At 42.7% G+C, this 26,368-nt stretch overlaps 2 protein-coding genes across 3 annotated transcripts in view; one reads left to right on the top strand and one right to left on the bottom strand.

Annotated features, from left to right (window-relative positions):
- The window catches only part of mllt10 (MLLT10 histone lysine methyltransferase DOT1L cofactor), a 44,776-nt gene extending 42,132 nt beyond the window's left edge, over window positions 1–2,644 (bottom strand). Inside the window, exon 1 of one of the 2 annotated variants that reach the window (XM_030756534.1) lies at window positions 1,893–2,644. In XM_030756534.1, coding sequence (XP_030612394.1) covers window positions 1,893–2,055 — 163 coding nt within the window. In that variant the 5' untranslated portion in view covers window positions 2,056–2,644. The remainder of the gene's footprint in view (window positions 1–1,892) is intronic. The other variant, XM_030756535.1, reaches the window with a different exon arrangement.
- An 8,140-nt stretch (window positions 2,645–10,784) lies between these two features.
- Window positions 10,785–14,173, top strand: skida1 (SKI/DACH domain containing 1). Its single transcript, XM_030756930.1, has one exon. The coding sequence runs from the start codon at window positions 11,169–11,171 to the stop codon at window positions 13,674–13,676; it is 2,508 nt and encodes an 835-aa protein (XP_030612790.1). The 5' UTR covers window positions 10,785–11,168; the 3' UTR covers window positions 13,677–14,173.
- Window positions 14,174–26,368: the final 12,195 nt, after the last annotated feature.

Here is a 26,368-nt window from a genome sequence, read left to right as displayed (position 1 = left end):
ATGTGGAGGAAATGTCAGCAGCATAAATGGCTACCTTTCAGTTGCTATGTGGATGCTGCATTAACAGGGTCATGGGTAACTCAGCTAAGTTGTTTTAATACTTTATACTTCCACCCTGCAAGTGCAAAAACCCTGATTTACATGATTTTGATGAACTGTCACTCAATGGGCAACCTTACTTCCTGTCAATTTAAATTATAAACTGTTTTCACATATTAAGAGACTCAGACTTAAAGTTGTACAGGTACAAGCACAAGGCAGTGCTACCCTAAATGCAGCTGCACTACCCTAAATAGCCTACCTCTACACATTTCGAGATTATCTCTGATCTGACCAGAGCCCATAATCTGCTGGAGTAAACAGCTATAATCCAGATTTAAGAGAACAATACATCCAAAGGTTACTGAGTTCAAATGAAGACATGAATGACCAGACTTAGAGATGAACTATCAAGTACCAGTTGGCTGACATGCTCTGCACACACTACCTGACTCACTTCGAATTATTATGGAAGGACGATCCAATAACTTGCCATTTTATTCACTACCAAGCTATAACAGCTAACACTAACAACAAGCTATAACCTTGTTGTTAGTAGTTCTTGAAACTTCAGGGGTTGCACCTAGGGGTTGTGTTAAATAGACTTAAAAAGACTGAACGCATCTGGAAACTGGAATAGGCAAAAATCGGTATTGGCAGGTCACAGAAAATTGCAATCTTTGCATCTGTAGTATACACTGCTGAATGTTTCTAGTTAACTGTATGCGATAATCTCCTAATTTAGCCTGAGGCTGTTTTAACTGTGGTTTAAGGTCACATCTAAACAAGGTAATGGATTAAATCACAGAGTGCTGTCTGACTCAAAGCCCTAAGTATGCTTAATGAATACTGCAAAGTTTTTAAACAACTAATATTTCAGGGTAAAAAGAAGAAATAGCTTTTAAAGCTTCAAATACCTGTTTTTTTTTTGAAAGAGAAAAAGTATGATGCTTAAGAAAACTGTACTTTCTATGGATGCATGATACCTGATATGAAATAAATTCAAATATTCAACAAGCTTTACTCGGAGCGTTCTACAACTACAGCATTTACCTCAAATTTAAAGAGATAAATTTTATTTTAAAAATAGTGTTAACATCTGACCTTAACTGAGTGCTGTGAAGTATTTGACACTTTAGCTGTTTCCTATGTTTACTTACAATCACGCTACTGCCAGACAGGCCCACTAAGCAGTCTAAACACTGCCACAAACTGTTACAAACAAAACAGTGCTACAAGTGCAAATACACTGCCGTGCACTGACATTTCAAATAGTATCCCACTGTGTTTGCCAAACGGACACATGGCCAGCTCTTTAGTATGTAAACACTGGACGTCGTCACGTGAGTCATCTCGAGTGAGCATAGAGTGCAGAAATCACTGTTTCGCTTCTTGAACTGCCCCCCAAAAACCTTCCCAGAACAAAGTAAAGCTTCCACTCTCTAAAGCTATTTTAATTAGTATTTATTAACTCAGTATGCACGTTTTAAACTACCCTCTGAAGTTCACACCATGTGTCAAGAGGAGAGTAACCCTCCTCTGAACACGTGACAGGACCTTAGGAGAGGAGGAGGAAGAAAAAAAAAAAAAAAAAAAAAAAAAAAAAACAGCACGCCTCGCAGCCAGAAATGTGCGCATAAAGCTGCTGTCAGCCATCATCAGCAGAAGAGTATACAGGCCGCGTTAGCTGCCAAGCCAAATCAGCGGAGTAGCCAGCAACATGCGTTGAGCCTGACCTCAGCTTGGCCTTGGTGAGGGCAGGAGGAGGAGCAGGCTCCATAACCTTGCAACAAGACAACGATAACTAGCCTGGAAGCTAACTGCTAACTCCTAGCACAAGCTCCGCGGCTTACCTTGATGCACGGCGACGTTGCAGCCATGTCCGTCGCAGTACACCAGCGGGTTTTCTGCCCAGCCTCGCTCGTCTGAACACACACAGCACCCTCCAATCATTTCCTTCATGTTACTCGTCGAGAACTCGTCGTCCGCCGCCAGACAACGCTCGCCGGACACCATCTACGAAGAAAGCGAACATGCGGAGGGATACATAAAGACGGACAGAAACCTTCGTCGAAGACGCCTTCGCGCTCCCCTGCAACGCCACTTTAGGTTCCACTGGGCCGAAATGTCATGTTTTAAACGTGTTTACGTCCCTTTTGACGCCGTATTTTCTTTCACCAAAACATCCCCGTCACGGCGCGACGGCGAGAAGAGGGGGAACTTCATAGAGAACGGGAAGTGCGTAATGACGCATGGCGCGTGTGGTGTGCGTGTACCTCCTGACAGGAAGTAAAAAAGAGGAATGCGATTGGATCGCTGACACCAAACAGACCATTTTGGTTCCACATGGTTTGAAAGTTTGAAGCAGGAAGAAAATCGAGATGATCCGGTCCCTGCTGCACAGGGTTTGCTGCTGAACTCACACAGCAGGGCACAAAAAAGGCTTTAGGTGTTTAAATAAAGGACTTAATGTGTCCTGTGCAAAGCTGCTGATGAATCTGTAATAACCCTTAATCAGTCAGTTCTTATTATTGTGCACATGCTATAGTACTCAATTATGTCATCTTTAACCAAAGTAAACAAATATATATTCCCTGGTTTAAACTTATTCAATGAGCAAATTCACTGCTTTTCTCTTTTTCCCAATTTTCTGAGTGTATTTTTTTTTCTTTAGAGACATTGGTGAGTATTGTGAGCTGACTGCTGCATACTAATCACCACTGATTTATTAATCAAGAAGCAAACTGACAGAATAATCAGTAACAAAAACCTTTATTTTCTTGCAGTCTAGAATAATGGTCCCTCAGACTGTCAGAGTGGAGCTTTCACTGAGATAGAAAATTGCAGTGTCTGCTCTAAACGACTATTGGTGACCTCAAAGTATAGCACTCAGAGCTTTTATATCATTTAAGGTATTCTGTAATTATGACCAGGCTGTCCACACACTGTACATCTGTCAAGTGGATGCGGCCCTGGATAAATGCTGAATGTTTACACCTACAGAAACCCTTTTCAATTCAGAGGGTTTTAGCAGACTATACAAACACACACACACACACACACACACACACAGTAAGATGGGTTTTATCCAGTCCTATAATAAACCATCATGTGCACCATCGCTTCACTTTACTACTATTTTATAAGAAGATTGTGCATATATCTGTACTCCACTTAAGCTTAAAACAGACTTTTTATGAGTTAATGAAGTTTTATATACTCATATGTTTGCACAGATTCACACATGCATCTTTATAGTCTGGCTCATGAGAGTTTTATTACATTCTGTTAAACCTTTTCAAAACATTTTTACAGCTTAAATGAATATCAAAGAACTGGCTTTTCCTGTTACTGCTGTGTTTATTTTTTACTCCAGCTTTGGTTTGTAATAATCACTTTAGATTGAAATTGCTATTTTCAGGTAACTGAATTATGCTACACCTTCTGTATTTCACTATGATTACAAATAGAATACCTTAAAGGTATAGCTCTTTTACCATAGAGTGGATAAACCAAATGCAGAGATCAGGATTCCCTTCAGGAATACATTTTATCCTTGGAAAGATATGGGCTTTGAGATGCCTATATCAAGCTGCATATATCGCCTTGTCAATATACAGTTTTGTTTTGACAGCTCCTCATGCTGTTGCCAAGGATGCTCCAGAACACACATGCTATTCCAAGCACTCAGCTGCTGCTTGCATCACCGATTCCTCTGAGCGAGCTCCCGCTCTCGGTTTCCAGAGAAACGTAATGACTTGCCAATAATGCGCAAGAGCACACGAGCGTTCTCCGTGTAATATAGTGAGCGAGAGGTCCCTGGGAGTGCCTGCCCATTGTTTGCTTTAATTTCAAATTGCTCAAATGCTCCAGTCGACACTGGGCACTGCACTAAAAGGGGGGTGAGGGGCTGGGGAAAAGGAGAAAAAAAAAAAACGTGAATTGTGTGTGGCAGGGGAAAACCTATTAGAGCTGGAGAGAACAAAGGGAGGCGAAGGAGGGGGCAGCGGTTGTGGAGGGGCCCATATAGCAACTGCAATAGTGAAAATGGAAAATATTGCATTTATTATTTTACAACTTGCATTTGATTAAGTCAAAGCTCGATTCGCGCCCGGTGTTCCTCAACTTGCAAGAGAAGAGCCGCCTCTGAGAGAGAAAATTGCACAGTCTGCTCACAGTAACTACAGGTGACCTCAGAGTGCTGCACTCATATAATTTAAGGTACTGTATAATTAGACCCAAGCTGTCCCATAGGATAAAACCTGTCAGAGCTTTCTAGTTTATCATGTTTGTATTGGGATGATGATCTATGTTGAGGAAAAATTGGTCCAAATTCTATTGCCAACCAAAAAGTTGTATATTGTCGGAGATATGGCAAAGATTTTAACACTCTGAAGGAAACCACACATTTTTCTTTACAGTTCAAATGTATCCCATGGACCAAAGTTTGTGTGATGGCCTCCTGACTGATTTAGTGTATTCTGCACACTGGGTAGCCAAATTCACTTACTGATATAGCAGATGATGTAGGCTACAGTACTGCATATTGGATTTGGGCAAGAGTGCTGAAATAAACAGAAGCTTAAAACAACATTTTAAAGCAAAGATAAGATATAGACCCAGATATGGAAACATAAAACAGTTTAATTGGTTTGTCCCTTGAGTGTGAAGTGTCCTCATACTGTTTTGTCTTCTTAGTCTGTTAACTTTGACATAGTTGACTTCACACTGATTGCGAAGTCAGTGGACCTCTACTTTTGAGTTCTGGTTGTGTTTGTATGATAACTGCTGATGTTTTGGCGTCTCTTTGTTCAGAATGAGAAACATGCAGGAATGACAACATGGAGAAAACCATAGGAAAAGGAGCCCCCACACCCAGGGACCCATGCACTACGTCTGCAATAGCTTTGTGTAAATGCATTGTATAGCTGCACAAATGTTGGGTGTACTTCCCAGCCTGCCTGGCAGTTATTAGTTACTGTTGTCCTGGTGATTGCACGCTTAGCTCCATCTTTTCAAACTCCAAAGTTAATTGTCAGAAAAAGAAACAAAAAGAGCGAGAGAGACCCGTGAGCAAAGAAACAGGAAGATGGTAATGAATTCTGAATTTGTTCCTAAATATTGAAGAGGGTGTGTGTGTGTGTGTGTGTGTGTGTGTGTGTGTGTGTGTCTGTGTGTGTGTGTGTGTGGCACTCCAGCAGGAATGTTTTCACAGACTGAGCTCATAAGCTTCAACAAATGACTACCAATAGGACTTTTATTTTGAAACAATTGCGTTCTCAAACAGATGCCATATGCCTGTTTTCAGTCCATCAATTCCGCAGTTTATGTTAAGAAACGCGTGTTGTTGGACATGTGCGTTAAGCCCCATCATTATTATTTAATTTGAATTTTATTTATTTAATTTTTTTTTTTTTCTGCTGAAGCTAAGTTAAGCTGTATCAATGGACACAGTGTTTTCAAGACAAAGCCGTGATTTAGCACTGTGTGCTCTTTAGCCCCTCAAACGCGCGTTGGATTCGAGCATCCTTGAATTCATAAATTGTGCGCAATCAGCTATCAGTCATACTATCATTACGAAAAGCTTTAGTTAATGTTATTCACCCGTAGTGGCCTAATAAATGCATCATTAAATTTAAGTGAGCCTGATAGTCATTTAGGAAGTAATTATGGGACATATAGCAATTTTATAGGTATCTTGAATGTTATTGTGTATGACAGTCTGCATGTCTTTCTCGAGGGTTAGGGCAGGGCTGCGACATGTACCTTACCATCTGCATCTTTTTCCAGAGGACTCATGGTATGTGTTTTTGTTTTTTGTGGGTTTTTTTTGTTTTGTTTGTTTTGTGTGTGTGTGTGTGTGGGGGGGGGGGGGGGGGGGGGGGGGGGGGGGGCAAGACTAACCGGCTGTTTATGCGAATAGTCATTAGGTACTGGGTTGCTGCTGAGTTAAGATACACGACGGGGGGACATGGTGAAATATCGAAAACACCAAAATAATCTGAACACTCAAATGCACCCAACGCTACCCCCCCACCCAACCCATCCATTTTTCCTGCGTGCTCCACGCATTCAGAGTCATCGGTGTGTACCCGTGGGCTCCTCTGTCTTGTGCGAGTAGCACAGGGGCCCAGGAAAAAAATACAAACAGTTCCAACACGGCGGGGTGAAAGGTGAAGAGAGCCCTCCCCCCACCACTGTCCGCACATACTTCAGGCTCGGATTGCATGTAAAATCACATTCTTTCTCGGTGGTGGTGGGGGGGTGGAGAGGAATTCATTGTTTTGGCATGGGGCAGTGGGTTTGTGTCATAAAAAGTCTATGCGTTTACAAGTGCCTGCGCCTCCTTGACCAAGTGTCTTCATAAAACTCAATGCAAAGCAAATGAGATTGAGCTGCAGGAGCGGCACGTTTGGTTTGACGAGTGCTTAAAAAAAGAAGAAAAAAGAGCTGAAAGCTTTTTTCTTTCAACCTTTTTATGGTCAGCTTTAAAAAAAAAAAAAAAAAAAAAAAACGCGATGAACAAGCTGCGCAAAGCCGTCCAAGAAAATACTGGATTGCATCAAGTGTGTGGACTTTTTTTTTAATTATTAATTATTTTAAATTGAAAACATACAAATAATTTAAGTTTCAGATAAATCAGTCGGGTGAAATGTTGGGCAAAAGCACCTGGATGCAGAACTACTCATATGTGTTAATTGATCATATCTGCATAAATGAGTAGAGTCCTTACCATAATCGGCCCCGTCCACGGTGAAGCAGTGAAAAATATAAATTATCATCGCTTAAAAATTGTTAAAAATTGGCAGCACCAAGAGTAGCCACAAAGCGTAAAAGACGCACGCTGTAAAATTAAAACGTGACTTTTTAAAATCAATATTTCACTTTAAAAAAAAATCAGCATTTCAAATTTGGATTGCAATGTCACTCACTCCCAAGATGTCCTAAATATATAATACAGTTTATAGAAACCTGTTACAACTCGCCACAAACACCACATTTATTATGGCAACACTGGGCGTGAGCCTTAAAAGTGTGATTTAATCTTCCCAAGCATTCCCGGGCTTCAACAGCACTCAGAAGGGCTGTTGCAAAGAAGCCTTCACCGTACTTGAGAACTCTCTCCCGGCCACTTGGTCTTGCTTCCTCCCGGTGGTCCCCGGCCGACATCCAGGCGCAGCGGAGGGGGGAATAAGTGCCCTGTGGCATCTGTGCACGACAAAGAGTCGAATAGGCATATACACACGGCATTTTTTTTTGTATTAATTATTTTAATGTTATCTTGTTGTTTTAACATGTTTTAGATGCCCCCAAACTGACACTTTCAAATAAGCACGGAGTCCGCATTAGGAAATTATGACAGGAGAAAGAGTAAATTCACCGGCAGCGGGGTTCATAAATGTACCTGACACTTCACAGATGGTGAAAAAGTGCACAGTATACATGATTTATTGATGCAGGCTTTTTCTTATTTATTTATTTGTTTATGTAAGTAAAGGGGTATGTATATATAGGGTTACATTTAATAATATTAATTTAATAATAACCGATAATATATTTAATAATAAATTATACACTGTGTGTGTGTGTGTGTGTGTGTGTGTGTGTGTGTGGCCCTCATTTTTTCATTACCTCATAGACGTGTTTGTGACAGTACCAAAACTCTTGACAAAAAGTGCGTGAAATCTTCTTGGTTGTTTCCTAATAAACTAACAAACCATTGCCTTTCTATTTGCGTAGCTGCGTGATGGGTTTACGTTACAGACCAGTTCCACTGAGGGAAAAGCAAAAAATACATTATTAATTAAATTAAATTAAATTAAAAAATAAACCTTACACAAGTTGCAATTGCTTACGTTTTACGTGGGAACCCTTGGCTATAGGGGAAGAAAAGTGTATTGTGCCAAATAAAAGGAAACCCAGGCGTGCAGTGGTCAGAATGTGGGATGAAACAAGCCTCGGCTGTCGTTCCTCCCTGCACCTCTCAAGCCGGCCATGGTGCACAGTGGTTCAGGGATCTGAGCTATTCCCCGGTGTATCCGGACCACAGCGAGCACCCCCCACCCCACCCCAGAATCCACCCACCCTCCTCCCACATCACCCCTACATCCGTGAAACTCCGCATGTTGCATGTATTAATGCTGTCACAGAGAATCAGCACACCAGAGCGAATTTTGCTGCAAGAAGATGCCAACGTGCAGGTCCCGCATGTTGTATTCAAAGCAGCAGCGAGGGTGCAGGTCAGATGACCCCGGGGTGCAGTGGAGCTGGACTTAAGAAAGCTAAAGAGACCGGGGCACAATAAGACACAGTTATAGTCTCACACACACACACACACACACACACCACACACACACACACACACACACACACACACACACACACACACACACACACACACACACACACACACACACAGTTTTGTCCTGAGCTTATCAGCTAATTTCCACATGTAATTATTGAGTTGAATGACAGCCTTCTGTGAAAACTAAAACATAGTCCGCTTCACAACTGAAAATTCTGTTGGTTTTTTTTCCCACTCCAGAGGATACTACATTTTTGATGATCTCTATGGCTGGATTTCGCAGAGTCAGTGTGATGCAAGCTATTAAATTAGAAAGAAGCAAACATAGCCTCCTAATATGCGCGATCTTGTTTGCGAGTCCAGCAGCACCGCGTTGGTGGTTACGCACTGCAATCCCAATGTTGCGTGCATGTTGTGGATCTGCTGTTCTTAATCATTCAGATATTTAAGGAGCTATAATAACAACGCCTACATATTTGACACGCTGTTTGATGTAACACAGTGGTAACATCGATGCTATTCAGCATACAGTGACAAGCCAATAAATAAGCAAATTGGCTTAAGGTTTATGAAGATGAGCATGCCGGGTGCTGAGTTTGTCCCCATTGCGCAGCAGCAGCAGGAGCAGGAGTGCCGCCCGTGAGGAACCGGTCACAAGGGATTCACGTGTTTTATAGATAACAAAGATGGAATATAACCCAGGGAGTATTGGAAAGAATATATCGCTCAGGGGCGAATATAATAGTCAGTCCATTCAGCCTAACGGTGGCCTATTGCTATTTCAAACAATTAGCCTGTACCACACGGTCACATTATGTGGAAACCTTTGTGGGTGTGGGCTTCAGGTTCTCGGCTTCCTACATCTGTAGTCGTGTGTGTGGAAAAAGGTGTGCCGGTTTTGCGAGTAGTTGTGCGCGTGCGTGCGTGGGCGCTCATTCTAATCAATGCTTACTTGCCTGTTCGGTCCCGGTGTGTGCACGTATTCGTGTTTTTGACGTACACATCCAAAAAGGACGTGCGCAAAGACAAAGACGTGTACGTTATGCAAAATATTGCACATTTTTACAAGACATACAAAGAAATCTTTAAAAATAAAACAATCTTTAAGGTGTTTGTTTTATATTTAATAATCTCACAAAAGTCGTGGAGCACCTCCTCCCCCTCTAATAAGCTACTTGTTGATAGAAACATAATCAAAGCACAGATTACTGACGCAACAGCTTCTTATGTGTACAGTTTACGGAATGCTATAATTCTTAATTGCTCCAATGGGGGAAAAAAATTTTTTTATCAGGAAGTCTTTATTCGGTTTTTGAAGCATTATTATTAGTTATTATCAAGTGTTCGTATTAATTCAGAAAATCATGTTGGAAAAGCAACGTTTACCGTGCACTTTTATCATGCTCAGTAATCACGGTTCACGTTTAAATAAGCTTCAGTTTAACGGGAATTTGCTTTTGCATGACTCCGCAAAATTCACGTTCGCACAGTCTAAACGGTTTAAAATGTGTCTAAAACACTGGGAACATTGGTTCGTTTATTACGGTATCGCCAGACAAATGAACGCTGGCCAGTAGTCCCAGCTGATAAGTAGGTCAGTCTATGGTAGGCCTACCACCTTGGAAAAATCAGGAGAAAAGACTCGAGTACACCAAAGCAGTTACGTTAGAATTTTTTTTTTTTTTTTTTTTTTTGGTTAGGGAAGCAGCATAGACGTGGAAAACCAGTTGGACAAGTGTTTTTAAAAAAAAAAACAAGGAAAAAGAAAGAAAAAAGAAAGAAAAGAAAACGTCTTTGTTTAAGCAGCGCGGCAGTAACGCACATCAGCCCGACTAAAATAGTATGTGCAGTGTGGAGTCATTTTACCAACATGCAATCGATTGCACGCTGCAGGACAACCGCCGCATGCATTTTGATGTGGACCGAAAGGGAATAGCACGATACAACCGTGTCCTATCATGAAATTTTGCCCGTTCGTACTACTTACTCTGGGTATACACAAACTCTGCACTGGGCTGGATTTTCTGCAGCTCTTTATTTAGCTATTGAGGAGGGAAAAAAATGTCATAACAGCATTATTTACTCAAACGGCGGAGACTGTGGGCACAGTTGTAAACTATTGTAATGGTAGGGTGCTGGAGGGGGGTGGGGATGGAATATCCATTTTTATTGCATCACCTGTCAGCCGCGTCCAATGGGCGTCGACTCCAGGGGCATTAATTGATGAAGGTGTCTCCAGACTGGCCCACCTCCCTTCTCTCTCTGTCATTTTATTTGTGGCTCAACCAGCAGCCAGAATAGCAGCTGCATTTTAGCTCTTTCTGTTTCTCTCTGTATCTGATTCTCTCTCTCTCTCGTTCTGCTTCCCCCCACCCTCACAACACCCTCTCTCTCTCTCCCTCCCTCCCTCTCTCTCTCCCTCTCTGTCGCTCTCTCTCTCTCTCTCTTCTAGCTATTTTATCCCTCTGGCTGAGGCAGTGGTGTACACCTACCCCTCGTCCTGCTGCCGACCAGAGGGGAGTGGAGTCGGCAGAGGCAGGTAGGAGTCCCGGCTTGGTGGACGCATCCGTCGCATTCCTCCACCATGCCGGACCGGGGCAAGAGGCGAGGAGTGGATGCTGTCGGCTCATTCAACCTATTAGACAGGGCCAGCTCCATTTAACTCCGCATGTCAAAGTTTGCATTTTCATGACGCAGCAGTGTGGCTGGATTATAGGTGTGAGCAGGATGCCTTGAGCTCGCTACCCTATGCCATTCACTGGTAAATCCACAATATACTGAGGCTGACTGCATGGAGTAATAGATTACAGTGGATACATAAATCATGGGAGACCTGGAGTGTGGCTTTGAGGAAATGCAAGGAGTGAGACTGGGATACCTGCTCATCAAAGGCAAGCAAATGTTTGCTTTGTCTCAGGTCTTCACCGACCTGCTGAAGAACATCCCTCGGACCACGGTGCACAAGCGCATGGACTACCTGAAAGTGAAGAAGCACCACTGCGACCTGGAGGAGCTGCGGAAGCTCAAAGCAATAAACTCTATAGCTTTCCATGCCGCTAAATGCACTCTCATTTCACGGGAGGACGTGGAGGCTCTGTATTTCTCCTGCAAGACGGAGCGGGTGTTGAAGTCCAACAAAAGGAAAGCGAAAGCGGCGTGTTCCCCCGAGGATGAGGATGCGTCCTCGGAGCTCCTCCGCGCAGATGCCGAGCTGTGGAGGGAAAAAGTTTGGTTTAGTTTGCACGGTGTCCCGGAGACTCTCACACTCCACAGCAAAACGGGCAGGAAGCGAGAGCTGACTCCTTGCCTTACCGACTCAAAACTACCTCAATTTTATCACAAAACGCACGGACGGGATTACCGTTCGGTGACCAAGTCCAGTCACAAACACTTTAAAAACTATGAAACAGCTAAAATAACAGGGAACCGCGTTACTTTGAGCCAAAGGCACACGTTTTTCCGGAGCGCGGTGAGCCGGCAGCCGGTGGTGCTTCAGTCCGCCATAGCTGCTCAGTCCAGGCTCTCTCGCTCAGCCGGCGACCTACTTCACAAAAGGAAGAGGAGGCGCGAGGGGGGCGGCGGCAGGGACAGCGCAAGGCACTCGTGGAGCAGAAGCAGGCACGCGCACCACCACGTACCACCGGTGCTGCTTGTGCAACCCAAATCGTCTGGAAGTCACGGGACTTCTTTTGGTGCTTTCCACCTCAGTCCGGATTTTTATCTTGACCCCCGACCTCACCATCATCACCACCACCAGCATCACCATCATCATCACCACCACCACCACGAGCCAACTTTCCCGGAGAGTTACAGCAGCGACACCGAGTCCAGCACCTACTCGGAACGGGCTTACCCCGACTGGGACTTCGGCTCTGGGTTCTCTACCAGCAGCAACTCCGCCAGCTCGGAAGAGGAAGAAGATGGCGAGGAAGAAGATGACACGCAGTCGGAGAGTTCAGAGGTCAGCTCAGAGGAGGAGGAGAGCTCCTCTCAGTCCGACTCCAGCTCAGTTTCGAGCCGTGTTTCGGTCCAGAGCATCCGGTTCAGACGCGCGCGAGTCGGCTCTCTCGCCAAAAGTCTCAACACTAGTAAAGCACCTTTGGTCCTACAGCCCACGTTTCACTACAACAACCCAGTGCAGCAGGAAAAAGAACACAAGACACTCAGCCATGTTGCTACTTCACTAACACGGGACAAAAAACAGGAGAAACTTCAGAAACGTGAATTCATATGCAGTGAGACTAGCGAGGATTTGGGACACTTACAGTCCCCAAACTTTAACTCAGCTGCTGTGGGGGAGAGCTTTTTCAATGAGTCCAAAAGGGAAAAGGCGCGTGAGTCTGATCCGAACCAGGCTGACCCTGTGGAGGAGTTAATTACATCTTCACCGGGACCCAACCGGAATAAGGCCTCTCACCCTTCACGCAGGACACCGGGGCATCCCACCAAATGCCCCCCCGGACTGAGCGCACAGTGTGACCACAACAAAGAGACCAAGCCGCAGAAATGTGTCGACAGAAGGGATGCGAAAGCCATCACCAGCCCAAGTCTGCCCACTCCACTAAAAAAAATCAAAACTGAGTCGGAGGAGCCCTCTGTGACTGCCACCCCCTCTTCGGACAGTGGCAGGACAGCCAGAACGCCACCGTTCAACTTCTACAATGTGAAAGTTAAAGTGGAGGAGAGCGGCGATGAATATGAATACCACAGCCAGGCCACTGTAACCAAATGTAAAGGAGATAAAACAGAGAGCGGCAGTGGCCAGTATCCCAGCGGAGCCATAAAACAAGGAGATTTTTCCAACAGCGGGATTAAAACCACAGAGAAGAGCCCCGATGTGGCCCCCAGGTCCCCCTGTGGTCCTCAGGAATGCAGGAGTAGTCAGGACACCCCGTGTATCGAGGAGGGGGAACACAGGAACAAAAACTGCAGGGCTCCGGTGCAGGGGAATAAGAAACCCCGAGTTTCCAGGACCCAAACAAAACAAAACGCATCTAGGGTTCACAAGGCTGCCTCTTCCTCTTCCTCCTCCTCTTCTTCTTGTTCTCGTCCCGTGGGGTGCGAGGAGGCATCCACCGAGGATTTACCGAGCAGACGTAAACGCAGCACCGTGAACACTGTAGCATCGCCTGCAAAAATGCCTTTCAGCCTAATGGCAAATTTCCCATCCCCGCCGTCGCTGATTGTTGGCAGCGACGGGGATTTGTGCCCTGCTTACTCCCTGAACTCGCTGAGGGGCCGCGGGCCTCCCCCTCCGTCCCACCCCGTGTGGAGGTGGCAGCCAGGCGGCCAGATTCTCCCTCCCCCACACGTTCAGAGAACTAGGAAATAGACGGATGAGCTGTTTTTTTTTTTTTTTTTTTAAAGCAAAATACAAAACAAAACAAAACAAAACAAAAGCCCTCACCGTTTTCAACTCAAACGTAGCCCGAGTCTTAACCTGAGCGCACCAAATTGCTCGCAACTTTATCGGTGTTGTTTCTTTTCTCATCCCCCCTCCCCCCCTTTTTTTCTGAGAATGGATTTACATTCAGCTTTGTTTTTAAGCTTGATCGAGGAAAACCCACAAGATTCCCCTTCGGAGCCTCTGAAAACGCCCACAGGACTGTGAGACACCTCTCGTGGAAATAAGATTTTAAAAAAGCAAAGCAAAGCAAAACAAAACTTGTGTTAAATAAGCCATTCTAAGCAATATCTAATCTCGATGATGTGTTCACATGACTGTGTGTTTTTTTTTTTTTGAACTCGAATGTTTCTTGTTCGCTTTTATAATTTGCTCGACCTGTTGGATTGTATGGTGCCGGGTTTCAGTGGTTTGTGCTTTGTCTGAAAGAGGGAAGGGGGGGGGGGGGGGGGGGCGTAAAAAAATCACAGCATTCCTTGGGATGAGGGTGCTTTTAATAATCTAGCTGGGATTGAGGAGTAAACTTGACTGAGCAAATTAGAAAAAAAAATATAATAATATAAAAATCAGGGTTTCCCATTCTGTGCCACTTGGTATATTTTATATACATCTGCGCTGTGTTTTCTTCCCACTGGAGTGCTGACCAACTTGGCCACAAACATCCACGTGCCCAAATATTCAGTTTCAGAGATGTATACAAGAAAAGATCTATTAATGTCTGGTTATATGCTCACGGTTAAGCCTTTATTAGATTTGACATGGATTTATTATTTGGTGGTTGTGTGATTTTTTTTTTAAATTTTTTTATTTAATTGTATTTTTTTAAGGGTGGTTGCTTTCTGGTTTTCAGTCTTGTTTTTATTTCTGCGGACTATTTCCTGGTTTGCAAGCGTGTGACTGCACATACGCAGGCCTAAACACAACACAGGCCTTGTGTACAGACAATCAAAACAAACAGAAAATAAATAAAATTAAGGCTCCTTTATAAGATCTCATGACAGATTAGATTTGTGTCCCTCTTCGTCCATTTGGCCTCGGATATCCTCTGGACGCAAAATGTGTGCCAGGGTGAGTGCGCGCGCGTTGAGAACATGTAAATAATTCAAGAAAATATCAAATGCAGACAAAATGTCAGTGTTGAAGATCGGTTGACTTGTGGGATGTGATTTAGTGATAATGAGAGGGAGGGGGAACAGCACCAGAACTGCGTAAAGACACCTTCTAGCCACTAATCAGAAAAAAATGCGACAAAGCACGTGAGAGAGGCTTAATTGCGTTGCACTTTGATTGTGTTTAGGTTGTGTTTCAGCTTTAGGGATTTCTGACAAACGTCTGAGAAGTGTCGATAGAAAATAAAATCCTGAAGACTAGACTGTTTGGTTTGGACACAATGAATTATTTTAACATTTAGAATTCAACCATATGTGGTTGAGCCATCCAGTGCTGGTTTTCTTATTGCTGATTAATAGGCTCACTTCCACTCTTGTTCTTCAAGATGAAAGAAAAACACAGTTATTTACTATCATCGGCTATCTTCCTTTCTGAGACAGCCAAAATGCAATCAGGTTTTCTGAAATCTTGCTTTCTTTTTATTTCTTAAACGCATCATCATCTCACCATTCTGAATGTAGCCTTTTGAATACGACCGCTCTCGGTGTAGTAGGCTGTCACAGACCTGTTTAATGTAGCCCCTAAATACACCAGTAGCAACACCGACTTCAGCGTTACACGCCTTTAAATCAAGTGCTTGGAGTAGCACCTACACGTAGGCATTTTAAGTGAATGTGTGGATGTTTTTAATGGCAGTGCAGGACGCGCTCTGCTAATTGGCATGCTTTTCTGTCCGCCACAAAGAGAGGCCCAGCTTATGGCGAGCCAGATCACAACAAACCCAAAGCCCGTGAATGATGTCAGCCTCCTCACAAGCACAGCAAAGGGTGCATTCATTCAGAGGATTGTAGAAACTATGTAATACGTGATTGTATAAAAAGAAAAAGAAAAATGTACAAAAAGTGCGTTTCACTCTGCCTACGTCATTGTGGATACATGTGGTAGATGTTTAGCCATGTGATTAAAGCACCGCTCTGCAGCCATGAAGCCCCAGTGATTGAACTCACCATGAGCCTTATGTCTGAGGCTGGAGAGACAATTCAAACTTGAACTCATATATCCCCCAGCCTGTAAACTGGCTATTTTGGAAGCTATGACACGAGCTGGTTTTTGTGCAGGCTAGCAGTAAAACGGAGGGGGTTGCGCAGGGTTTTTTTTTTTCTTGGGGGGTGGGGGTGGGGGGGTAGTAGCTGTGTTGCAAGAGCGAAGCTTTCAACCTTTAATCCGCATGTCAAAAGCATGGGTTGCACGGCATAGGAAGAAGAGGGATCTCCTGCGCCCCAAGTTGCTATGCCCCCCTGACGTACCAGCCTATTCTCACGCGGCGCCCACAATGCACGGCTGAGGGACGGAGATGGTTGTAATGGCCTGTTGGGAGGGCCTTTCCACCGTTAAGACGAACAGCTCTCTGACAGTGACGCTATCAGTGTAAACAATTGTATCGCGCAGCAGCTAGAGGCTGCGTGCACTCTCCCTCCATACTCCTCCTCTTCCCCACTTCCCTGAGCTCCTCATTCATTCATTTACTTCGCTTTTTTGATACAATACTTGAGGTCAGGTTTTTGACATGGAATTTTAAGTCACTGGTTGTTTATATGAAACTGAATATTTATTTTTGTGAATTTTATGGGGTTTCTTGTATATTGATTGATTTTTTTTTCTTGTGAATACACATAAGAAAACTGCACTCGAAAATAGAAACTTGAACGGTGGATTTCTGAAGCACTTTCCCTTTCTTTTTTTCATTTTCTTTTTTTTTTTTTTAATTATGAAGCATTCATTAAAGGGGACTGAGTGTAATTTTCAGGCTCTTTGTCTTTCTTTTGAGATGGACAGCCATTATTTGTAAACAGACTTAATAATGGAGAAATCTGCTTGATATTTGAATTACGCAAAGGTTACGACTTGTTTTATTTTTGAAAGTAGCTCATTTTCACCTTTAATATCTCTTATGTGACCTTGTCATAAATGTCCACAGCTTCTTTGTTTACTCTAAAATGCTTAAAGGCTTCAAAAAAAAAAAAAAAAAGACAGTTAAGTGGTTAGTCTTTTGCTGGTATTTATCAAGAAGTTCCAGATTATAATGGATTTGAGCCTAAATAGATCTACAGTATTACTATCTCCACAATGTAAGCATCTCAACAATGGAACTGATTATGACTAAGGGAAAATCTCTTTCAAAGAAAGCCAGCATTTGTGCCTTCAGTATGGTTAAGTTACAGTAGTTAGGAATTCCCTTTCCGGTGGATTTTAGGGGGATGTGTGACGGGAGAAGTGGTAGGCCTCCGGTGCCTGCAATAACAACAAGAGGCAAACCGCAGACATTTACGCATGTAACATTTCCAACCAGTGCACATGAGGTGAGGCAATTCATGGAGGAGAGAGAAATCTCAGCATTCTGGCCTGAATAACACAGATAAACGGAAATAAATAAAAAAAAAAAAAAAAAAAAAAAAAAAGCTGCGCTGTAGCTTTCACGCATTAGTTTGCAGTAGTTGACGTTTGCATAAAGCCTGTGAGGAAAGATAATCAACATTTCTTACAACACCGGTAAGTCCTACATGTGACAGAATAGTGTGGAATAAAATGCAATAAGCTAAACTAAACACCACACTGTTACCAAAGGGAAGGGGGATAGGAAACCTACTAAAAGTCCCTATAGGTTATTCGACTCTCAGAATATTGCGCGCGGCGTGAGGCAGCTTTGACCAGACTTGCCATGCGCGCAGTCTGCCCTGTTTGACGGGATGTTTCCCTGATTAATGAGACTGCGGTACAAGGTCCAGCCCAAAGCCCCGAGGAAGTTAAGGGGAAACCGGGGCTGGCAGGTTGTCTGGCCCGGCCAGGCGGCTGGAGCCTGGAGGGGCTATAGTAGGAGTAGAGACAAGCCATTATGCTGCTGCTGCTGGAATTTCAGGGTTAAATTCCTGTGCGGATTGGGAACCACTAGACTGTAACTTCTATAGAATAACAATAGAAAGAATACATAAAAGAACAAAACAAGCCTCAGTGCAAAAAGGGTTTCATTAAAAAAACAAAACAAAAAAAACAACAAAAATGAAAAAAACAAAAAGAAAAACAAGGGTTTCCTAAAGCTTGGGTTATTACACTTCAAATTATATTTGTCTTTGACTGCTTGTTCGGGAAACGAAGTTATGGGTAGTGCTGACAGAAACATGGCGCGTTGTAGGGTCAGCACTTTGCATTGATCTTTGAGACAATTAAATACATGTGGCCGGTAAAAGCTGTCAGGAGGTTTTTATGTGGAATCTCTCAACTGTAAAACATTTGCCTGCCACTCGTTGCACGAGGTCGCTCGCGAGTGGAAATGTGTGGATGTGAAATATTAAATAACAAAACAATTCGTGTGAAGTTTGGTAGGAACTTAAAGAAAATCTGGAATTTAACTTGTGTGCGTAGGAAACAGCTCTGTTTCTCTCACTCTCTCACCCTGTGAATGAATCTGTGACGTGGTTTTGTGTGAAAGCAGGAGCGTCTCAGGGAGCGGAGGATCTCTCCGAAAAGGCTCTGCATGATAGATCCGCTTCAAACTTTGGTGAAACCTGCAGATTGCACTCCTCTGAAAATGCACCGGGCGCTGGAGAGCTGCTGCTGCTGTTGCTGCGTGGCGATGACCTGCTGCTGCAGATAATGATGAAACAGCTTCGATAAGCTCAAGCTAAAACAGTGCAAGAACACTGGAAAAATAAACATACTTAACTCCAGCACTGAAGCAGATTACAAAGGGCTAAAAAGCAAAGAACTCTTTAAATGACATTTTCACTTTTATTTTTTGATTTTGTTTTGTTTGCAAGGAATGGTGTTATAAATACTTTTTTATTTAACCTCCAAATACCTGAGCTCATGTTTGCGGTGCATTTTTAATTTATCCTAGATATTATTGATTAGATTAACCTTATATGTCTATAAGCTAAGCTTTGACTTCGAACAGGAACTTGTATTTTGCTACACTATTATTTTATATATATATATATATATATATATATATATATATATATATATATATATATATATATATATATATATATATATATATATATATATATATATATATATATATATATATATATATATATATATATATATATATTTAAATATATGGGAACGATGGGTTTATTTTACAGCATAACACAACAAAGTCAACATAGCTTAACAAAGTATAAAATATTGCTGAGCAGAATGAAGTAGGTGCAGCAAAGCCAAAATGTAATGTCCCCATATGAGGACGCAGGGTCTTAGGAGGGTAATGCTGACACAATTCGGGTGGTGCACAATATATCACATGGAGTCTAAATACACACTGCAAGACACTGGACAGCATCGTCCTTTAGATTATCAGTACAGCAGTACAGTCTGTGCTCTCTGCTTTGGGCTTCTGATAACACTGAAGCTTGTGTGTGTGCGTGCGTATGCGTGTGCGTGTGTGTATTCTGCTAAAATTTAAACCACACGGTTACGCTCACCATGTACATCCAAGAGGGTATAAATAACCAGAGCTAATAGGAAGAAAATATATTTTTTTAGGTCTGTGATGTCAGAATCAAAGCTTCCTTCGTCAACTGTGGTAAGCGCCACGTGTGAATACTACGATGTCACCACGTGAGCTTCTGGTTTATGCGTAAAACCAAGTTTCACCATCTAAAAAGTCATAAAAGTCATGGTTCGTGAAAACTCCATTGTGCGACCCTACAACTTTTCCCTCTTTTTTGAGCTACAAAAGTTAAATATAAGCAATAACACACACACACACACACACACACACACACACACACACACACACACACACACACACACACACACACACACACACTTCTTTTTCTTTTTTCTTAATTTGAGCGCTTTCGAATTGGTGAGGAAACACTGCTTATTGTATGAAAGCAGGCTGCCAGCCTTATATTCCAGGACTTAGATAACTGTAACACCGAAGCACAGTACCGACAGTCTGTCCCATTTACCAACCTTAGTAATTATTCGGCTTTACTGGTATTTAATCAGTGTGGTTAAAACGTAACCCCCCATAAGCTAAAAACAATGAATGTAATTTTATATATATATATATATATATATATATATATATATATATATATATATATATATATAACTATATATAAACACTGAACAATGAATGCAATATATATATATATATATATATATATATATATATATATATATATATATATATATATATATATATGCATGCAGAGGGAATGTTAAAAACTTTTTTAGGGTGTATAAAATACTTCATCAGCTTTTAGAAAAAGAAAGCTGAAACCGGTGTGTCTGACTGATATTCCCCTTCATTAACATCCCCCCATTCCTTTCCACTGAACCGCAATCGTGTCTTAACTCGAAGGAGGAAACAGCAGGGAAACAGCGATTCCTCTCCCGGGGGTTTGACCCACTATCCCCACTGCATAGACCCGGGGTCAGAGGAGGGGACGGCGGCTTGTGTGGAGAACAGATGGGAAGTGAACTGCTGCTGCAACTTTTCCCCTTTAAAATAATATTTTCATCGTAATGTGGGCTAAAAGTCCAGGATAAGATATTTTAAACATATTCCCACTGGAATTAAAACAATTAAAAATATTTGTAGCATTTGTGCTGGCCATGCGATTATTATTATTATTATTATTATTAAATCTCATTAAAGAGATAGTTATGCGTAAATTAAATTTCACTGCTCGTGAGTTAATGACTGAGCCCGAAGCGCTGAAAACACGTTTAGAAAAGACACAGGGAGCCCAAAGAGCTGAAGTCTGGTGGATTTCCCTGGCCAGGAGGACTGGGGGAGGTCGGGGAAAAGCAGCGCCAGAGGGCTTCTGCTCCGTCATGGAGCTCAACTCCATTTGTAAGGGCTTTTCTAGGGACAGGAGAGGCAGAGTCAGACCAGTGCCGAATGGAGCATGGGGACTGGAACAACTTTTAACACGATTCAATCGGTTACCAACAAGGCCGCTTCAATGGCGTGCGTTGACCTCGAGCCACAGCTATGAGCCAAAGTGGGACCGGAGTGTTAAGAACTCTGATCAGGAACACAGGAAGGCATCTCTGTCCTGTTATCACTTATGTTTTAACATGTCTCCCCCTTTTCCCCCCTGTTGGCCTATAGTTTTGCTTACAGCTTATTCATAATATTATACTGAAAAAACGAGTAAATCATTAAGGTTTACCTGGGGTGTCATTGATGAACCTACACAGAGCACATTTCTCTTGTTTTTTTCACTTTAGCTTCTGCTGATTTCTGTGAACATGATTTCATTTCAACATTTTGTTCATCAAGAACATGCACCCAGTAGTTTACGGCCTGACATTATTAAAAACCCAGCCAGCTCACTGTTAAAAATAAGAGTGAAGTTGCAGCTCAGCTAAAAGGATATTAGGTATGTGAACAAATAACCATATTTATGGTGAAAGCTTGAAAGACTGAAAGTTAAATTCCAGTTGCTCTTTGTCAAAACTTGCCTAATCCCATTACATGAATGACTGAACATGCGCCATGTTGGACCATGTTTCAGTGATCATCCTAGTTATTATTATTTTATTATTATTATTATATATATATATATATTTTTTGTAATATTTGGATTACTGTGCGTGAAACAGCATGCCGTCCCGGAGCCATCCTCGCGCACAAATTGAATATAAAGCCTCAGATCAGCTGATTAAAATGTTCCACGGTCTGAAAACGAATATCTGGACACTGCCCCCTCTATAGCATGACAGGTCAGTTGAAAACATTGCACACTATAGAAGGATTTGAACACGGCCACAAGCAGCAGTGACCTTTGACCCACACACACACACACACACACACACTCCACCCTTCATACCAGCGAGTTAGGAATAGGAGCCCGGGATAAAAGCCACCAACACAAACAAACACGCGCACTATAATGTGTCCACAACAGAAAAAAAAAGAAAAAAAAAAAAAGTCTGCATATCTACCAGCGGCCTCTATGCATTCAGGCCACAGCTTGTTGATTATCGATTATTAGTACGTCACTGCCATTTCTCTTTGCCTGAGTAGATCTGATATCGTTGCAAATAGGATCCTATTTGTCAAGCATCACTCAGATGAAGAGCCCAGGCTTTTTTTTTCTCCCTCTCGCTGCTGCAGGGCGCGGACGAGGCAAAAGATACGACGTGTCAAAAGCAGATTTGACTGGATGAGTTTCCTTTCTTCTCCTAGTCAAGTGAATTTTTTTGTATTGGGCGGGTGAGAAATATAATAGGACACTTTTTTTTTTTTTCTAGGCAGTCTGGGCCTTTTGTCAGGCAAGGTTTCAGCCGGCTTTTTTTCCACCCACTTCTTTAAATTGGATGTTTTGTATGTGGGACAAAGTAGAAAGAAAGGGGGTTCACAGTAATATCTCTATATTTGGGGATAACTTCATCGGGCAGTAAGAAAGTGTGTCCAAACTGAGCTAACCGAATATATTTGCAGTACACAGTAAATTAACTGTATTTTGTATCTCTTAATACTGCGTGGTATTCCTGCAGTTTTGAATGTGTTCATTATTAGTAACAAAGACTTTTATTTCGTTGCCCTTTTTCTTTTTTTATATTTCATGTTTCTGTTGAGATTTCTTTGTGTTGTTTTTATTATTATTTTTTTTTTTTTTGCCAAAGCTAATTTTCTGAATGTTCTCTCTGTATTGTCAGACACGAGGCTCCCAGTGGTAATCCAGCTTTGATAAGATCTGCGCCTTTTACTGGATCCTCGCTTATGATTTGGCCTGATTGAGGCTTGCTTGCAGTGTAATATGAGCCTGCAAAGATCCTTCCGCGGGGGTGGGGGTTGGGGGGGGGTGCAGCGGGTGCCAAATAGCTTTTAAATTAGGTTGTCTAACTTATAAGTTTATGCATGGGTGACTCAAAAGGGGGACACGAGACTTAAATATGAAGGCTCAGGTCCCCGCTCATCGCTTGGGATCAGGGCTCTCTTTCCCTTCTGCTTAATTGCCTAAATTGTCCTTTATGTCACCATTTTTGCTTGTTGGTCACTTTTCTGCAGGCACCTGTTCACTCTCAGACTTATGCTCACAGCTCTGCGGTTCACTGCACGTTAACTGGCCTCCTTTCTGAATTCGAGGAGCAGATGCAGAGAGTTTGGCGCACACAACAAATCGGGAGCCGATTTGGTGCTGCGGACTGAAGTGCCTTTAACAAGCTGTGCGCACAAAGAGAAGAATCAGGTAGTGTTCTGCTTTCGGAGCGGATCGCCAGGGGAACAGATGTGGGGAGCGTTGGAAAGCAGCTGATTGGGAATGCTTGTACAGCTTATTCATTAATAAACACAAAAACAACCATATTTGTTAATATTGTGGCACCGATTAGATCTTGTGAATAAAGTCAATGCATGCATAACTCTCAATTATGCATGATCCATCCAGTTTAGGCTACTGTATTAGCCTATATTCTAAGTCAGTTATATAGAAGAGAATTTTCTGTGAAGCAAAAATACAGCACAGGAGTACAGGGGGAATTTATTTCCTTTTATTTTGTCAGCCTACATTTTTTTCAAGTGTTTTTCTTGATATTTGTGTATGTATTATTTTGACTGACGATTAAGTCTCTTTATCTCTTGCTTAAAGTCGCTGCCTTCGTTGCCTGATCTGCCCACCTTGCCTTATTTTCATTATTTAAAAAAAAAAAAAAATCAAACCCCCCCCCCCCCCCCTTTATTTTTCTTTTAGGCTCACTCATTTCCTGTGCGTGATGCCACTGTGGATATGTTCGACTCAAGCAAACAGGGTGAAGGAGAGCACTGTGGTCACACCTGAACCCTTCCACCAGGCTGGCAGAGCTCACAAATGGTTTATTTTAATGAAATTGCTGTAATCCTGTTTCAGAGCGCATGTGTTTAGCAGGATTCTCTGCGCCCTGCGTTTATTTCTGGCTTTCTAGTTCAGGAAAATATACAGGGGAAAAAAACATCTTTATCTCAGTCAGGACAGTTTTCTCAAAGATAAACTGAGTAAAGAGCAGGCATTGTAGCTGTTAATAAAAGTCACTGGAGCCTGTTGAGTGCAGGCCTGTTTTTTATTTTAATAAAGATTAATGAATTGGATTATTTAAAGCAATTTGATGAAGGTCTTGCCAAATATGGGTTGTTCAGGGTTAATAATGCTCTGCAAAACCAAAAATAAAATAGCTACAAAAAGGAAGTGCTCAGAAAAGAGCTAAGCAACCACTGTCAGGTCTATATTTGGTGAGCTAACCAGGAAACATCTTTTGTGCCTCTGCTGCTTGACATGAAGAGAAGCAACTGGAAGAGGTGCTTCAACTGTCACCTGTCACCATATGGCAACATTATACTATTTTTTTTATGGGCTTTAAGCACCCAGAAAGAAAATCTGACATATTATAAGGTGATCTGCTCTGTTCAGTAATTTCATTGCGCACTGCCTTCCAAGGAATGCGCTCAGTTGTATGCAAATAAAAAAGGTGAGTGAGCTGAACTGCGTTTATGGGCTGTCATAACTCCTCTGCACCCCTAGCTCAACATCACTGAGACAGAATCTATTTTCGGCATCACTTCCAGCTCCAGCGACTGCAGTCTCCCGGAGTCAGCCGTGCTGTTTTCTCCGTGTCCTCCTCGGTAGGGGCGCACGCTGCAGCCGCTTACATAACGCTTCGCCCGTTCTAAAGGGCTCTCCGTTACACAGCCTCGTAACGCGGGGCTGGCATCCTCTCCGTAAAGATTTCGTTGACTTGATCAAGTGTTAAATGTCTCACCGCGCGCGCGCGCAGAAAAGACGGCGCGTGAATAACGAATGAAAAAGGGTCGCTGGAGCCACGCGGGCCAGCAGCGGGTTTTACGCAGCGTCACGACTGCAGCGCTTCACGCTGATGTTTGGGGTTTGGTAGGAAAAAATATTTCTCAGTGTGTGATGGGGGGAGGGGGGGGGAGACTCTTGAGTGTTTAGAGGTGCACTAAGAGGGGGTCCCACATTACATCATAATGTGCTGCTTAATTAATTCACATGAAATAACCCCATTTTGATTTGAAGACTCCAAATTTAGGCTTCACCTCCCCCTAAAGCTGCTTTATCATCACATACAGCTCAGTCAGGCTTCAATCATCAATAGAAAGTACCACAGTTTATGTTTTGGGAAATAAGATAGGCCAAAATTAGTTCCGGTTCCTGGGGTTACACGCATGCTTCCATGGTGTGTTTATGGTGCAAAAACTTTTGAGGATCCCTGAGTGGCGAGATGAAACGAATTCGCGCAAAAAAATGTGCGCTTTTTCAGTATAAAAATGGTCTGAGAAAATATATTTGATTCCTCCGCTCCGTCTCCCTGCTACTGCTAAAACAGGGGAGATGGCACGGTCTGACAGCGCCCCCTGCCGTTCCCTTGAAGCGCTGGAAATTTTTCTTAAAGGGGATGTCAGCAAACCGGAAGAGGTTTTTAAGGTGGACCGGGGGAGTTAGCTGCACGACACAGACTTGTTTTCCAGCAAAGGGCTCACAGGGCACGCTGGACTCAGAAGAGTTCCGCCGGTTCCGTTGCGGTTTTACCCTTTTCAGCGTGACAGCTCAGACAAAATAAACGCACCGAGAGGACGCTTAGTGTCTTGCCAGAACTGACAACCTTAGACTTCTTAAACCAAGCACAAAATTATCACTGCTGGTGTGATTTTTAAAAAAATTTGCAGCTTAAAAATGATGCACTTGGAATTTCTTTGAATTAAGCAAATAAGTGGCGAGCCTAACCAAAGCGGAAGGGGCACAATCTAAGACACTACACAGCTCCGCTGCAGCACCTGTCCCTATGTTACCCTTTTACTTGTGCAATTTCAAATATATACATAGAGCCCAAATTAGACTCCGAATCAAATGAAATGCACAATAAGATTCATATTTATGTTTTGTTTTTGTTTTTTTTTTAAATCTCATCTGGTACTGAGCGTCGTCTATCTCAGCTCATCTGTCAGATGATCCAAGGCTGCTCCTTCAAAATATAAACTGCCACCACATTCCCACAATAAAACAAATGTGAGATTACTTTGGAATTCCTTCCTTTGTTTGGATTCTGGTGACAGAGGAGAAATTAGCCTCCTGCCATCCTCTGCTTCAACTCGCCTTGAAAATTGGCTGTTGGGCATTAAATCACTAATGTGACTTTGCTTCGTGGCTGCTTGGCGTTGCTGCAGACGTGAGCTAAGTAAATGTGACAATTCATACGTATTCATAAGCATCAGACCAGGTCACCTTAGGCCAGTTCAGTTTAACTCAGTGTAAACCAGATTTATTTTATAGTGGGATCCTTAGATTAAAAGTGGACACATGGGGTGTAACATAACAAACACCTGCCGTTCCCTCGCAGTGCGGCTTTCTGTTTAAAGGAGCCTCAATTTTCAGCCTTATAGGCCGCGTCATGTTGAGTTGTTTGTGACAAATGAAGCGGCAGTTCTGATCGCAGCAAAGGCTTTATTTCAGGAAACTCCAGTAAAACACCCAACCATTGGGTGTCACTGACAT

Source organism: Archocentrus centrarchus, chromosome 20, assembly GCF_007364275.1.
Source record: "Archocentrus centrarchus isolate MPI-CPG fArcCen1 chromosome 20, fArcCen1, whole genome shotgun sequence".
NCBI lineage: Eukaryota > Metazoa > Chordata > Actinopteri > Cichliformes > Cichlidae > Archocentrus > Archocentrus centrarchus.
This window is presented reverse-complemented; position numbering and strand designations above follow the sequence as displayed.